This window comes from Chiroxiphia lanceolata, chromosome 1 (assembly GCF_009829145.1).
Source record: "Chiroxiphia lanceolata isolate bChiLan1 chromosome 1, bChiLan1.pri, whole genome shotgun sequence".
NCBI lineage: Eukaryota > Metazoa > Chordata > Aves > Passeriformes > Pipridae > Chiroxiphia > Chiroxiphia lanceolata.
Window position 1 is genome coordinate 155,948,473 of NC_045637.1, and position 13,168 is coordinate 155,961,640.

The 13,168-nt window shown below is 68.6% G+C and overlaps 2 protein-coding genes across 2 annotated transcripts; one reads left to right on the forward strand and one right to left on the reverse strand.

Annotated features, from left to right (window-relative positions):
- Window positions 1-47: 47 nt before the first annotated feature.
- On the reverse strand, window positions 48-3,500 carry RARRES2 (retinoic acid receptor responder 2). The gene is made up of 5 exons (XM_032686880.1): window positions 2,898-3,500; window positions 1,378-1,479; window positions 803-907; window positions 607-720; window positions 48-193 (listed from the first exon to the last, which is right to left on the reverse strand). Exons 1-4 carry the CDS (start codon window positions 3,069-3,071, stop codon window positions 607-609), a joined length of 495 nt encoding a protein of 164 aa, XP_032542771.1. The 5' UTR covers window positions 3,072-3,500; the 3' UTR covers window positions 48-193.
- A 1,916-nt stretch (window positions 3,501-5,416) lies between these two features.
- On the forward strand, window positions 5,417-13,081 carry LOC116786366 (zinc finger protein 271-like). The gene is made up of 5 exons (XM_032686892.1): window positions 5,417-6,402; window positions 7,398-7,671; window positions 8,046-8,159; window positions 8,946-9,768; window positions 10,366-13,081. The coding sequence occupies exons 1-5, from the start codon at window positions 6,379-6,381 to the stop codon at window positions 11,918-11,920; spliced, it is 2,790 nt and encodes a 929-aa protein (XP_032542783.1). The 5' UTR covers window positions 5,417-6,378; the 3' UTR covers window positions 11,921-13,081.
- Window positions 13,082-13,168: the final 87 nt, after the last annotated feature.

A 13,168-nucleotide genomic window follows, 5' to 3' on the forward strand; every position in this document is an offset into this window, starting at 1 on the left:
CGGAGCCCAATTCCCTCCCAGTTCCCGTTGGGAATAAGAGCCGGGACAGCGGAGCCAGCACTGGGTTTACTGGGGAGCGGGGACAGGCAGGAGGGGGGGACACGCCCGGGACCCTCCTCGGTCACGCGGTGCTGGGGGGTGACAAGCGGGGGGTCCGGGACCCCCATGGCAGCGTCCGTCGGTGCTGTGGTGCCTGGAGAGGGGACACGGGGAGGGGGGGCTGTGATAGGACCCCCTATGTCCCTGTGTCCCCATCCCAGGAGGTTCTTCGGCCATGTCCCCATCCGGGGGGGTTCTCCATCTGTGTCCCCACGTCCCCACCTCAGGGGATTTCTCCAGGTGTGTCCCCTGTCCCCATCCCAGAGAGTTCTCCTGCCCATGTCCCTGTCCCAGGGGGTGTCCCGACGTCCCCATGCCGGGGGGTTCTCGGGTGTGTTCCCATCCTGGGTGTTCTCCCAGTCATGTCCCTGTCCCGTGGTGTCCCCCTGTCCCCATCCCAGGGTGTTCTCCAGGTGTATTCCCATGACACCATCCCAGCGGGTTCTCGGGTATGTCCCTGTCCCAGGGTGTCCCTGGGGGTGTCCCCAGGGCTGTCCCCATACCCACCTATGCCGGCAGCCCCCGGGAGAAGGCGAACATTCCGGGCAGGTACAGCGCGTCCCCTCCCTTCCCGGCCTCCTCCACCGCCCGGCACTCGGCCTCATCCCGCTGCCGGATCTCCTGTGGGCACAGCACGGGCTGGCACCGGCCGGGGGGCACGGGGGGACACTGGGGGACACTGGGGGGACAGGGGGCACCTCACCTTGGCCGCCAGGTGATGGGCGGGGCCGCAGTTGTGGTACTTGTCCAGCACCTTGGGGACGTCGCCGGTGTCGAACTTGTAGCAGGCCAGGCAGGTCGGCTTCCGCTGGGGACACGGAGGGATGTCACCCTCCCCAGGCCGTGCCAGCCCCTGGCACCCACCACTGTCCCCTCCGTCCCACCCTGGCACCCGCAGCAGTGCGGTGGGGGGAACGGGGAGCCCGGGGGACGTCCAGGGACTGTGTCACACCCAGGATGGGGCCCAAGGGAAGGGACACCCTGGGATGTGCCCTAAGGGAGGGGGGACACTCCAGCACACGGCTCAGGGAATGGGGACACCCCAGGATGTGTCCCAGGGGACGGGGAATGTTGCCCAAGGGAGGGGGACACCTTGGAATGTGCCCTAAGGGAGGTGGGGGGACACCTGGGATGTGACCCAGGGGAGATGGGGACACTCGCGGGACGTGGCCCAAGGGAGGGGGGGACACCCCAGGGTGTGGGACAGGCACCGAGGGATGGGAACACCCCGGGATGTGCGTCGGGGAAGGGGGGCTGCCCCAGGCCGTGCCCCCTCACCCGGTTCTCCACCACGCGGCACTGGCGCTGCGGGCCCCGCTTGCGGCACGACGTCTGCGCCAGGCCCAGCCGGAGCTGCACGAACGTCCCCGAGGGATCCTCCTGCGGGAACGCGGGCGGGAGCGCGTGGCAGGGACCCCAAACCCCACAGCCTGCCAGGGGAATCCAGCCCCCGCAGGAATCCCAAACCCTGGGAGCAACCCAAAGCCCCCAGAGGGACCCCAAGTGCCAGGAGGGACCCTGAGCCCCAGAGATCCCAACCCCTGGGAGGGACCCCAAACTCCAAAGGGACCCTGAATGCTGCAGACTCCCAGGAAAATCCAGTCCCAGGAATGACCCCAGGGTGGGTGAGTGGCCCAAAGGGGGGGTGCCCAGAGCTCCTGGCTCTTCCTGGACGTGAGTGGTGCTCCAGGGGCAGCGGGATGGACCCGGATCCATTAATGAGTAACCGAGCTCAGCCAGGCCCAGCCAGCGGGGCCGATCCCGGGCACTCCAGGACACCCTGGCACCCACTGCCCACCTGTTCCCTCTGGGACACCTCACCCCACTGCCCTGACCCTCTCATCATTCCCATGGCCATCCTGGATCCCAGTCCTGAACCCTGAATCCTGAAATCCTGGTGCTCATCCCCACCCACCTCCCACTCCCTTGGGGACACTCCAACCCCTTCCCCATTCCCTCTGGGACACCCCAACACCCTCCCCATTCCCACGGCCATCCTGGATCCTTAACCCTAAATCCCGATCCCAAATCCCATTGCTCACCCCCTCAGTGATCCTCTCCACCACCTGCTCCCTCCGGGGCACCCCAGGACACAACAACACCCTCCCTGTTCCTGTGGCCATCCCAAATCCTGAATCCCAGATCCTGAATCCTGTTACTCACCTGCTCGATGATCCTCTCCACCGACTGCTCCGTCCAGGACACCCCAAATACCTCCCCATTCCCTCTGGGACACCCCAACCCTCTCCCCATTCCTTCTAGGACATCCCAACTGTGTCCCCAATGCTCTCACCATTCCTTCCAGGACATCCCAACTGTGTCCCCAACCCTCTCCGTGTTCCTTCCAGGACATCCCAACTGTGTCCCCAACCCTCTCCGTGTTCCTTCCAGGACATCCCAGCTGTGTCCCCAACCCTCTCCCTGTTCCTTACAGGACATCCCAGCTGTGTCCCCAACCCTCTCCTTGTTCCTTACAGGACATCCCAGCCGTGTCCCCAACCCTCTCCCCATTCCTTCCAGGACATCCCAACTGTGTCCCCAACCCTCTCCCCATTCCTTCCAGGACATCCCAACTGTGTCCCCAACCCTCTCCCAGTTCCTGTGGCCACCCTGAGCCCCAGATCCTAATTCCAATCCCTGCTCCCCCATTCCATGACGCCCCCAGCCGCCTGCTCCCTCCCGGACACTCCGTCCCCCTCCCCGCTCCCTCTGGGACACTCGAACCCCCTCCCCGCCCCCTCCCCGTTCCCGTGGCCATCCCGGCCCCGCTCCCGGTCCCGCTGCGATCCCGCGCTCACCCTCTCGATGACCCCGTCCAGCTCCCTCTCCCTGAAGAGGAAATGCACGTTGCTGCGCCCGTGGAAATATTCCAGCACGTCCCGGACCACGCGCCGCTGGAGCGGGGACTGCCCCGCGGCCACCGCGGCCACCGCCAGGGCCAGCGGCAGCCACAGGGACACCGGGAGCCTCATCCCGCCGGGAATGGCCTCACGGAGCCGCCGGCCGCTGGCGTCGGGCTGGCATGAGCCGATTTCCTGGGATCTGCCCCCAAATCCGCCCCCGGGACGGCCCCGCGAGTGACCGGGAGGAGGGGCTGGGATGGGATGGGGGGAGAGACCCCGGGAATGGCGGCGGGGCCCGCGGGAATCACGGCCCGCCCTCGGGAATGGGCTCCTGCCCACGGGAACGGCTCCCGCTCCCCAGGAACAAACTCCTGCACCCCCGGGAATGGGCTTCGGCGCCCCGGGAACAAACTCCGGCTCCCGGGAATGGCGTCACGCTGGGAATGACATCCCGGGAACCAACTCCAGCCCTCTGGAATGGCCTCATATCCCACTGGGAATGACGTCCTGCCCCCGGGAACAACCTCCTGAGCCCCAGAAATAGCTTCACGTCCCACTGGGAATGGCGTCCTGCCCCCGGGAACAAACTCCTGCCCCCGGGAATGGGCTCCACCCCCTGGGAACAGGCTCCTGCCCCCCGGGAATGGATTCATGTCCCATTGGGAATGACACTGTGCCCCTGGGAATGTCTCCTGCCCCCAGGAACGGGCTCCTGAACACCGGGAACGGGCACCAGCCCACTGGGAATGGGCTCCTGCCCCTGGGAACAACGTTCTGCTCCCTGGGAATGTCATCGCATCCTGCTGGGAATGACATCCTGCCCCCGGGAACAGACTCCTGCTACCGAGCATAGACTCCTGGCCGCTGGGAATGGTGTCATGTCCCTGGGAATGAGCTTCTTCCCCTGGGAACGGGATCGTGCTCCCGGGAACAGCCCCTGAACCCCAGGAATGGGCTCCTGCCCCCTGGGAATGGCACAATGCCCCTGGGAATGTGTTCCTGCCGGCAGGAATGGGCTCCCCGGGAACTACCTGCTGTCCCCCGGGAACGGTATCCCGTCCCTGGGAACAACCTCCTGCCTCCGGGAATGGGCTCCAACCCCCCGGGAATGGGCTCCAGCCCCCCGGGAATGGCTCCTGCCCCCCGGGAATGGCTCCTGCCCCCGTCCCAAGTGTCCTTGTCCTGGATGTCCCCTCCTGGGAGCAGGAACGGGGGGATGATGAACGCCAGGAGATGGGGGGGCACCAGGAGAGACAGGGGGGGTGTCGAGGTGGGGGACACAGAGGGGACTGGGGAACACTGGGAGGACATGGAGAGGCTGAAGGGGTGCGGGGAAGGGATAGGGGGGACACGGGGGGACACAGGGGGACACGGGGTGGGCACCGGGGGGAGCGGGGGGCACTGGGGGGTCTGGGGAGTCGTGGGGAGACACCGGGGGACACAGGGAGGCACAGAGGAGTCACTGGGGAGTCACTGGGGGACAATGGGGGGCACCAGGCGGGCACTGGGGGGCTCTGGGGGAACACTGGAATTACTGGGGGTTACTGAGGGGGGCACTGGAGGACCACTGGGGGTGACACTGGGGGTGACACTGGGTGACACTGGGGGGTACTGGAGGGCACTGGGGGTGACACTGGGTGACACTGGAAGCGACACTGGGGGGCACTGGGGGAGCACTGGAGGTGACACTGGGGGGGCACTGGGGGTGACACTGGGGGTGACACTGGGGGGCACTGGGGGCACTGGGGGGCACTGGGGGTGACACTGGGGGGAACTGGGGGTGATACTGGGTGACACTGGGGGGCACTGGGGGGTACTGGAGGGCACTGGGGGTGACACTGGGTGACACTGGAAGCGACACTGGGGGGCACTGGGGGTGACACTGGGGGTGACACTGGGGGGCACTGGGGGCACTGAGGGTGACACTGGGTGACACTGGGGGGCACTGGGGGGCACTGGGGGTGACACTGGGGGGCACTGGGGGCACTGGGGGTCACTGGGGGTGACACGGGGGGTGACACTGGGGGGCACTGGGGGGCACTGGGGGTGACACTGGGGGGCACTGTGGGGCACTGGGGGGCACTGGGGGTGACACTGGGGGCGGGGCCTCTCCGGCCCCTCCCATCCCGTCGCAGCCCGCTGATGCCGACAGGGGGCGCTGCCTCACGCCCCGCCCCCGGCCGGGCGCGGCCACGCGGTGGGCGTGTCTTTTCGGGATGACATCACTGGCGCGTTGACGTCATCTGGCGCGTGACGTCATTGCGTCGCGGGACAGCGGCCGCCCGTGAGTTTCCCTGGGAGGGGGCTCGGGGGGGGTCACGTGACCCCGGGGACACGAACGGGGGGCTGGGGGGGGTCGGGGGGGTTCGGTGTGTCAGGGGGTGTTTGGGGGGTCTCAGGGGTGCCAGGGGTGTTTGGGGTCTCAGAGGGGTGTCGGGGCGTGTTTCTGGGGGGTGTTTGGGGGTCTCGGGGGGCACACGCGGGGCAGCGGCGGGTTCGAGGCTCCCGCAGGAGCTGCTCGGGGGGATCCGGGAGCGCTGGTGCTGGGGGGGCCATCCCGAACCCCCCGACCGGCACCGAGGGGAACCGGGACCCCCCGAGCCCGGGATCGGGGGTTGCTCCGGGGGCTGTTCCTGGTTAACGAGTGATTCCATATTCCCGGCTATTCCATATTCCCTGGGGTTGTTCCCGGCTGGACAAGGCCAGGCTGTCCCGGGGCTATTCCTGTCTCCCAGGGCTATTCCTGCCTGCCCAGACGAGGCTGTGCCGGGGCCATTCCCAGCTCCCGGGGCCATTCCTGGCAGGGCGAGGCTGCATCGGGGCCATTCCCAGCTCCCGGGGCTATTCCCGGTTGCCCAGGAGATGCTGTACCGGGGCTGTTCCCGGCTCCCGGGGCAATTCCTGACTCGGGGGCTGTTCCCGGCTGGATAAGCCGTTGCCGTGCTGGGGTCATTCCCTGCTCCGGGCCATTCCCGGCCCCAGGGCCGTTCCCGGCTGCCGCTCCCGCTGTCTCCCATCCCATCCGTCCCATCCATCCCGAACTACAACTCCCAGCTCTCCCGAGCTCTCTCGGTTCGCAGTCGGATCCGGCCCCGCTCGGCCCTTCCGCGCCCCAAATTCCGGGGGGAGGAGGAGGAGGAGGAGGAGGAGGAGGAGGGGCGGGGGGGAGGCCGAGGCCGCTCCGGGGCTGCCGAGCTCCTCGGGCCCGGCTCCCGATCCCGCTCCCGATCCCATCCTGTTCCCATTCCCACTCACATTCCCGCTCTCCCGCTCTCCCAGGACCCTGCTGCGGCCATTTGAGCGAGTCGGTGGCGGAAGGAGACCAGGAAAAGGACGGGAAGAGGCCGGGAAGGGGCCGGGAAAGAGCCCGGGAAGAGGCTGAGGAAGAGGCCGGGAAGGAACCGGGAAGGGGCCGGGAAGGGGCCCCGGGGGAGCGATGTCAGCGGGGGGAGCGCCCCAGGTACGGGGGGATTCCCGGCGGGATCCCCCGCTGCTCTGCCACCCCGGCACTTTTGGGGGGACGTCGTGGGGGATTCCCGGGGCCGGGGACTCCTCCCGTGCTTTTTTTAACTCAACCCCTGGAACCCCCCGAGAGTTTTTCCGGGAAATCGGCGCTTTGGGAAGTCCCGGAGCGCGGGGCCTCCTCCGGCTCTGCCCTCCCCCAGGCTCTGGGGCTTGGGAACATGGGAGGAATCCGGGGGGACACGGGGGGTCGGGGCTTGGGGGGTTCGGTGTCCCTGGAAAAGCAGGATCGGCTCCTCAGGGAAGGTTCCTCCCTCAGTGCAGATCCGGGGGGGGGCTCAGGGAGGGGGGGTCAGCCCCCAGCTCAGGGGGGCAGGGATCTGGTTTGGAGGGACAGGAATCAGGTTTAGGGGCAGGGATGGGGGAACAGGAATCTGCTGGGAGAGCAGGGATCTGGTTTGGGGGAGCAGGGATCTGGTTTGGGGAGCAGGGATCTGGTTTGGGGGAGCAGGGATCTGGTTTGGGGAACAGGGATCTGGTTTGGGGAACAGGGATCTGGTTTGGGGGAGCAGGGATCTGGTTTGGGGGAGCAGGGATCTGGTTTGGGGGAGCAGGGGTCTGGTTTGGGGAACAGGGATCTGGTTTGGGGGAGCAGGGATCTGGTTTAGGGGAGCAGGGGTCTGGTTTGGGGAACAGGGATCTGGTTGGGGGGGCAATGATCTGGTTTGGGGAACAGGGATCTGGTTGGGGGGGCAATGATCTGGTTTGAGGAACAGGGATCTGTGGGGACTCATCCCTCAGCTCTGGGGGCTCTGCCAAGCCCTGCTTTGCTCTGATGGGGTCACAGGCACGGAGGGGCCGCAGCTTCCCTACGCTGAGGGAAATTCCAGTGGGTCCCAATGCTGGGATTTCCTGTGGGGATGAGCCCACCCGGAGCTGGGACCCCCCGAGGGGACATGGGAGAGTGGGGTGACATCCCTGTTACCCGGGCAGGACGTGCTCCAGTGCCGTGGGCTCCATCCTGGAGCGAGGGGCCTGGACCTGGGATCTGGGATGCAGGAACAAGGGGATGATCCCTGCCCAGGGAAATGTCCCAAACTGACACAAAGGGGCCCCAAATGGCCCCCAGATGCCGCTGAGCTGCCGCCCCCTCCCCAGCCCGCCCACGCCCTGGATCTGCTCCCGTATTCCCGGCTGAGCCCGGCGCCACGGGCCGGATCCCAGCTGGATGCTGTCGGCGCCGAGATCCCATCGGATCCCTGCACAGGTGGGTGGTGGGGGGCACGGGCAGGGGACCCTGTGGGATGGGGGGTGGGGAATTCTCCGCTCGGAGCTCGGTGCATTTTTGTGGGAGCTTTGAACTGGGACGATGAAAGTGTTCCGGGGGATTCCCGGGAGTGGGAGAGGCTGCGGGAAGAAATCAGAGCCCAGGAATGGCTCCATCCCACCTCACCTGGAACCTGGTTCTCCAGGAGCGGCTCCATCCCCCATTCCCAGAGCCCAGTTCTCCCAGGAGCGGCTCAGTCCCGCCTTCCCAGTTCTCCCAGTGGCAGCTCCACCCCCGATCCCGGCTCTGTGGGTGACAGCTGTGTGCCCTGGTCCCAAACCCCGGCTCTCCCAGTGACAGCCGTGTCCCCCCAGGGTACCGGTTCTTCAAGCCGGTGGGTTTGTTTGGGATGAAGCCGCCGGAGGAGCCGTTCGGAGCCGCACGGACGGGCCCGGAGGACTCCAAGGCCCTGGGCAGCCCCTGCGCTGGTGAGTCGGGATCCTCGGGAATGGGGGAGCGCTGGGATTGGGGGCGCCGGGGGAAGGGCGGGCTGGGACCGTGTGAGGACATTTGGGACCTTCAGAGGCGTTTTGGGGCCAGCGGGGGGCCGTTCTGAGCCAGTGTAAGGCAGTTTGGGACTGTTCTGGGTCAGTGTGGGGCTGGTTTATGTCCATTTTGGGCCAGTTTTCAGCCATTTTGGAGCCATTTTGTGGCCATTCTGGGACCGTTTGCAGCCATTTATGACCAATTCATGGCCATTCTAAGCCAGTTTTGGCCAGTTTTGTGGACCAGTTTTTGCCGGTTTGGAGCAGTTTATGTCCATTCTCAACCAGTTTTGGCCATTCTGGGCTGGTTTGGGCAGTTTTGGGCCAGTTTTTGTCATCCTGGGGCAGTTTGCCACCATTCTGGGCCATTCTGAAACGGTTTATGGCCAGTTTATGGTAATTTAGGATCAATTTTGACCAGTCTGGGCCAGGTACTGGCAGTTTTTTCCTGACACCGGCCCAGCACCACTGTGGGTGAGGCCGAGGGGTGCAGGAGGTTGGGGGGTGTCACAAACCGGGGAGTGCAGTGGGTTTTTGGGGGCACTTCGAGGTGTCACAAACTGGGATCTTCGGGGGGAGGTTGGAGGCTGTTTGGGGGGCCACAGACCACGGTGATTCCATGTCGGGGGTCCCACATGGAGCGGGGGGGGCTGGATCCAGGGCCTTCCCCCTCGGGACAGCCTGGAATTCCCCGAGGGCCGGGCTGACTGCGGGATGTCTCCGGTGCAGTGGAGCCCGGGCGGGTGAGCAAGGTGGAGCCCGAGGAGAAGCCCGGGATCGGCGCCGGCTCCCTGGAGCTGTTCCCGGCCGCCGGCAGCAGCTCCGGCCGCTGGTTCCCCGGCGGGCAGCGTGGCCCCGAGCCCCCCCGGGACCCCCCGGCCCCCCGCGCCGGCTGCTGGGGGGCCCAGGGGGGCGTCCCCGGCCCCTTCCGCTGCGGCCAGTGCGGGAAGGGCTTCCGGCAGAAGCAGAGCCTGGTGACGCACGAGCGGATCCACACCGGGGAGAAGCCGTTCCGGTGCGGGGACTGCGGGAAGAGCTTCAGCCAGCGGCCCAACCTGCTCACGCACCGGCGGGTGCACACGGGCGAGCGGCCCTTCCCCTGCGCCCAGTGCGGCAAGAGCTTCTCGCAGAAGGCCAACCTGCTGGCCCACCAGCGCATCCACGGCGCCCACCCCGACGAGGGCAAGGCGCGGGCGCGGCCGGCGCGGGGCTGCGCCGAGGACACGCCCTTCGTGTGCCCCGAGTGCGGGAAGAGCTTCCGGCAGAAGCCCAACCTGATCACGCACCGGCGCATCCACACGGGCGAGCGGCCCTTCTCCTGCTTCCTGTGCGGCCGCAGCTTCAACCAGAAAACCAACCTGGTGACGCACTACCGGGTGCACACAGGTGAGCGGCCCTTCGCCTGCGCCCAGTGCGGGAAGCGCTTCACCCAGAAAACCAACCTGGTCACGCACCAGAGCACCCACACCGACCTGCGCCCCTTCCCCTGCGCCCAGTGCCACAAGTGCTTCAAGGACAAGGTGTCCCTCAAGGCCCACCAGAAGACGCACGTCCCCCGCCAGCGCCGCTGCCTCGCGCGCGGCCCGGCCCCCGCCGCGCCCTTCGGGGCCGCGCCCGCCCTGCTGCCCCCCGCGCCCGCCCCGCAGGACCCCCCCTTCGCCCCGCTCCCGCCCGCCCCGAAGCCCCCCGAGGGCGCCGAGCTGTTCCCCTGCGAGGAGAAGGGCTTCCCCCCCCCGCCCCCGGGCGAGCCCCCCTTCCCCTGCGCCCACTGCGGCGACGGCTTCTGCCCCAAGGTGCCCCTGCTGCGGCCCCCCGAGGCGCCCCCAAACTTCTCCCCCGGCCCCCCCCTCCTGGGGCCCCCGGGGACACAGCCGGGGCTGGGGGACGCCACGGCCCCCCCCGAGAAGCCCTTCATCTGCAACCAGTGCGGGAACAGCTTCGGGCTCTGGCTCGCCCTCGTCGCCCACCAGAAGAGCCACGCGGGGCACAAGCCGTGCCCCGGGGCCCCCCCCGAGCCCGGTCCCGGTGCGGAGCTGCCCCCCGGGTCCCCCCCGGCACGGGCGGGCGAGGCCCGGCCCTGGCCGTGCCCCGAGTGCGGGCGCAGCCTGGCGCAGTGCGAGCGGCTGCTGCGGCACGGGCACGGCGCCGGCGGGCGCGGCCCCTTCCGCTGCGACACCTGCGGGAAGCGCTTCAGCCTCAAAACCAACCTGGCCACACACCAGCGCATCCACACAGGTGAGCGGCCCTTCACCTGCGGCGTCTGCGGCCGCCGCTTCAACCAGAAGGGCAACCTGGTGACGCACTACCGGGTGCACACGGGCGAGCGGCCCTTCGCCTGCGCCCAGTGCGGGAAGCGCTTCGCCCAGAAGCCCAACCTGCTGGCCCACCAGAAGACCCACCTGGGCCGCCAGCCCTTCACCTGCCTCGAGTGCCCCAAGCGCTTCAAGAGCAAACTGTCCCTGCGGGTGCACCAGCGGGTGCACGCGGGGCCCCCCGGCACGGTCCCCGGCACCGCCGACCCCGCCGGGGCCCCCTTCCCCTGCGGGCCCTGCGGGGAGGCCCGCGGCGAGCACGGGGGGCCGCCGGCGAACCCGCGCGGGCGGCCCCACTCCTGCCCCGAGCAGCGCCGGCCCTGCGCCGAGCACCGTCACCCCTGCACGGAGCAGCACCGCGCCTGTGCCGAGCAGCTGCACGCCTGCGCCAAGTGCCCCTGCGCCAAGCGGCTGCACCCCTGCCTCGAGCAGCCCCGGCCCTGCGGCGAGCAGCCCCACGCCTGCGAGCGGCCCCACGTCTGCGAGCGGCCCCACGCCTGCGCCGAGCGGCCCCACGCCTGCGCCGAGCAGCCCCACGCCTGCGAGCGGCCCCACGGCTGCGCCGAGCAGCTGCACCCCTGTGCCGGGTGTCCCCACGCCTGCGCCGAGCGGCCCCACGCCTGCGCCAAGCAGCCCCACGGCTGCGCCGAGCACCCTCACGCCTGCGTGGAGCAGCCCCACGCCTGCGGCGAGTGCCCCCGCGCCTGTGCCGAGCGCACCCACCCCTGCGAGCAGCCGCTGCCCTGCGCCGAGCAGCCCCAGCCGTGCCCCGAGTGCCCCCACGGCTGCGCCGAGCGGCCGCACGCGTGTGCCGAGTGCGGGAAGCGGTTCCGGCAGAAGGTGAACCTGGCCGTGCACCTGCGCACGCACACGGGGGAGCGCCCGTTCCGCTGCGCCGACTGCGGCAAGGGCTTCAGCCAGAAGGCCCATCTGCTGCGGCACCGCCGCACCCACGGCGCCGGCCTCGCGCCCGCCTGCTCCGCCGGGGACCCCCTGGGCAAGGGCCCGGAGCCCCCGGCCCTGCTGCTGCCCCCCTGCTCCCGCGGGGCCCCCCCGGCCCGGCCCGACAGCCCCTCGGGCGCCGCCGACATCCTCCTGCAGCTCATGCAGGACGAGCACCCCCCGGGCCCCGGAGCCCCCCCGGTGCCCCCGTGCAAGTGCCCGGGGGAGGGTCCGGGCCCCAGGGCGCCGGGGCTGCCCCCCCCGTGCTGCTGTGCTGCCTGCCTGGCCCCCCGCCCCCCCGAGCCCCCCCGGGGGCAGCTCTGGGCCAAGGCCGGGGGCTGCGCGCGGGCCTTCGAGGAGAAGCGCGTGCCGGGAATGCCGGGAACGCCGGGAGCGCCGGAGCAGGAGCACATCGAGGAAAAACCGGCCCCGTGTCCCGGCTGTCTGTAACCCCCCGGGACCCTCATGGGGATGTGCACCAGGACGCACGCTGGGGCCCCTGCCAGGACCCCCACCCCTGCCCCCGCACTGGGACCCTCGCTGGGACCTGTCCAGGCCACCTGTGACCCACAGCAGGACCTGCACTGGGACCTGCCCTGGCTCTCTGGGACCCCCCCCCCTGCACTGGGACCCCCACCAGGACCCCCACGGGCAAGGGCCGGCCCTCAGCTCCCACACTCACCCACAGCGGACCCACGGAGCCGAGGGGTCGGAGCCGAGGGGTCGGAGCCAGGGTGACCCCTCTGGCTGGATGTGACACGGACTTGGAGGAGCCTCGTGGGGATTGGATGGGGCAAAACAGAGCCAGACTGGGACATGGCCCATTTCTGGCTCGGGAAGACACCAAAGGACTGGAGGGGGTGCCGCTGGACCTGGATCTGCCACATTGGCTCGGGCCACACAGACTGGGAAGAGCTGGATCCAGTGGCTTAAAAGTTGCATCCACTGGAGGCAGCCATGGGGCGAGAGGGCTCCAACTGCTTCCAGAACCTTCCAGACTGTTCCAGACTGGATGGCGTTCCACAAGGACATGGTTGGGATGGAAGAGCCAAGCCCTGCCACTGCAGGAGTCTTGAGGCCCTTTCTCCTGTTGGATGACCTGGGATCCCCAGTCCAGCTCCGCACAGAGGAGCTGGGAGAGCACTGGGAAAACAGCCAGGAAAATGGCCTGGAAAGGGTCAGCTCTGCTTCCAGAAGGGACCCGGAGATGCCTCTGGTCCGGGGGGGGCGGGGGGGGCAGCTTGTGCTTCTGCTTGCTCTGGATAACTGTGCTTTGGGACTTGATATTGGTGGGGGCTGGGGGGGCTTCCAGGGGCGTGGGGGGCATGGGATGCTTGTTGGGCTTCGCTTGGCATCTCTGTGTCCCCCCTGGTGTGACAGAGCCAGTGGCCAGGGGGCTGCAGCCTCGGGCAGAGCTTTGGCCACGGGCACCGGGATCTGCCATTGCTTCATCCCAAAGGGAATAGGATCTTCTGAGGGGACCAACGTGGGGCAGCCACCACTGGAGCCCCAGCCGGGCAGGGGGTCCCACCCCAGCCCTCTTCTTCCCCCAGCTCTGCTCTCTGCAATTCTATTTTTTGAGGTTATTTAAAATAAAAGCTTCTGATGGCTCCAGCAGCTCTGGGTGCTCTGTCCAGGAATGGGGGGACACGGGGGTCTCCCTGGAGCCTCAATCCCTGCCTGAGTCCCGGCAAAGGC

Coding starts and splice junctions, on each gene's coding strand:
- RARRES2 (XM_032686880.1), bottom strand. CDS start 3,071: ATGAGGCTCCCGGTGTCCCTGTGGCTGCCGCTGGCCCTGGCGGTGGCC. Junction 1,480..2,897: donor TGGACGGGGTCATCGAGAGG/GTGAGCGCGGGA, acceptor GCGTTCCCGCAG/GAGGATCCCTCGGGGACGTT. Junction 721..802: donor CCCATCACCTGGCGGCCAAG/GTGAGGTGCCCC, acceptor CTGTGCCCACAG/GAGATCCGGCAGCGGGATGA.
- LOC116786366 (XM_032686892.1), top strand. CDS start 6,379: ATGTCAGCGGGGGGAGCGCCCCAG. Junction 7,672..8,045: donor CCCATCGGATCCCTGCACAG/GTGGGTGGTGGG, acceptor GTGTCCCCCCAG/GGTACCGGTTCTTCAAGCCG. Junction 9,769..10,365: donor GCCCACCAGAAGACGCACGT/CCCCCGCCAGCG, acceptor GCACGGCGCCGG/CGGGCGCGGCCCCTTCCGCT.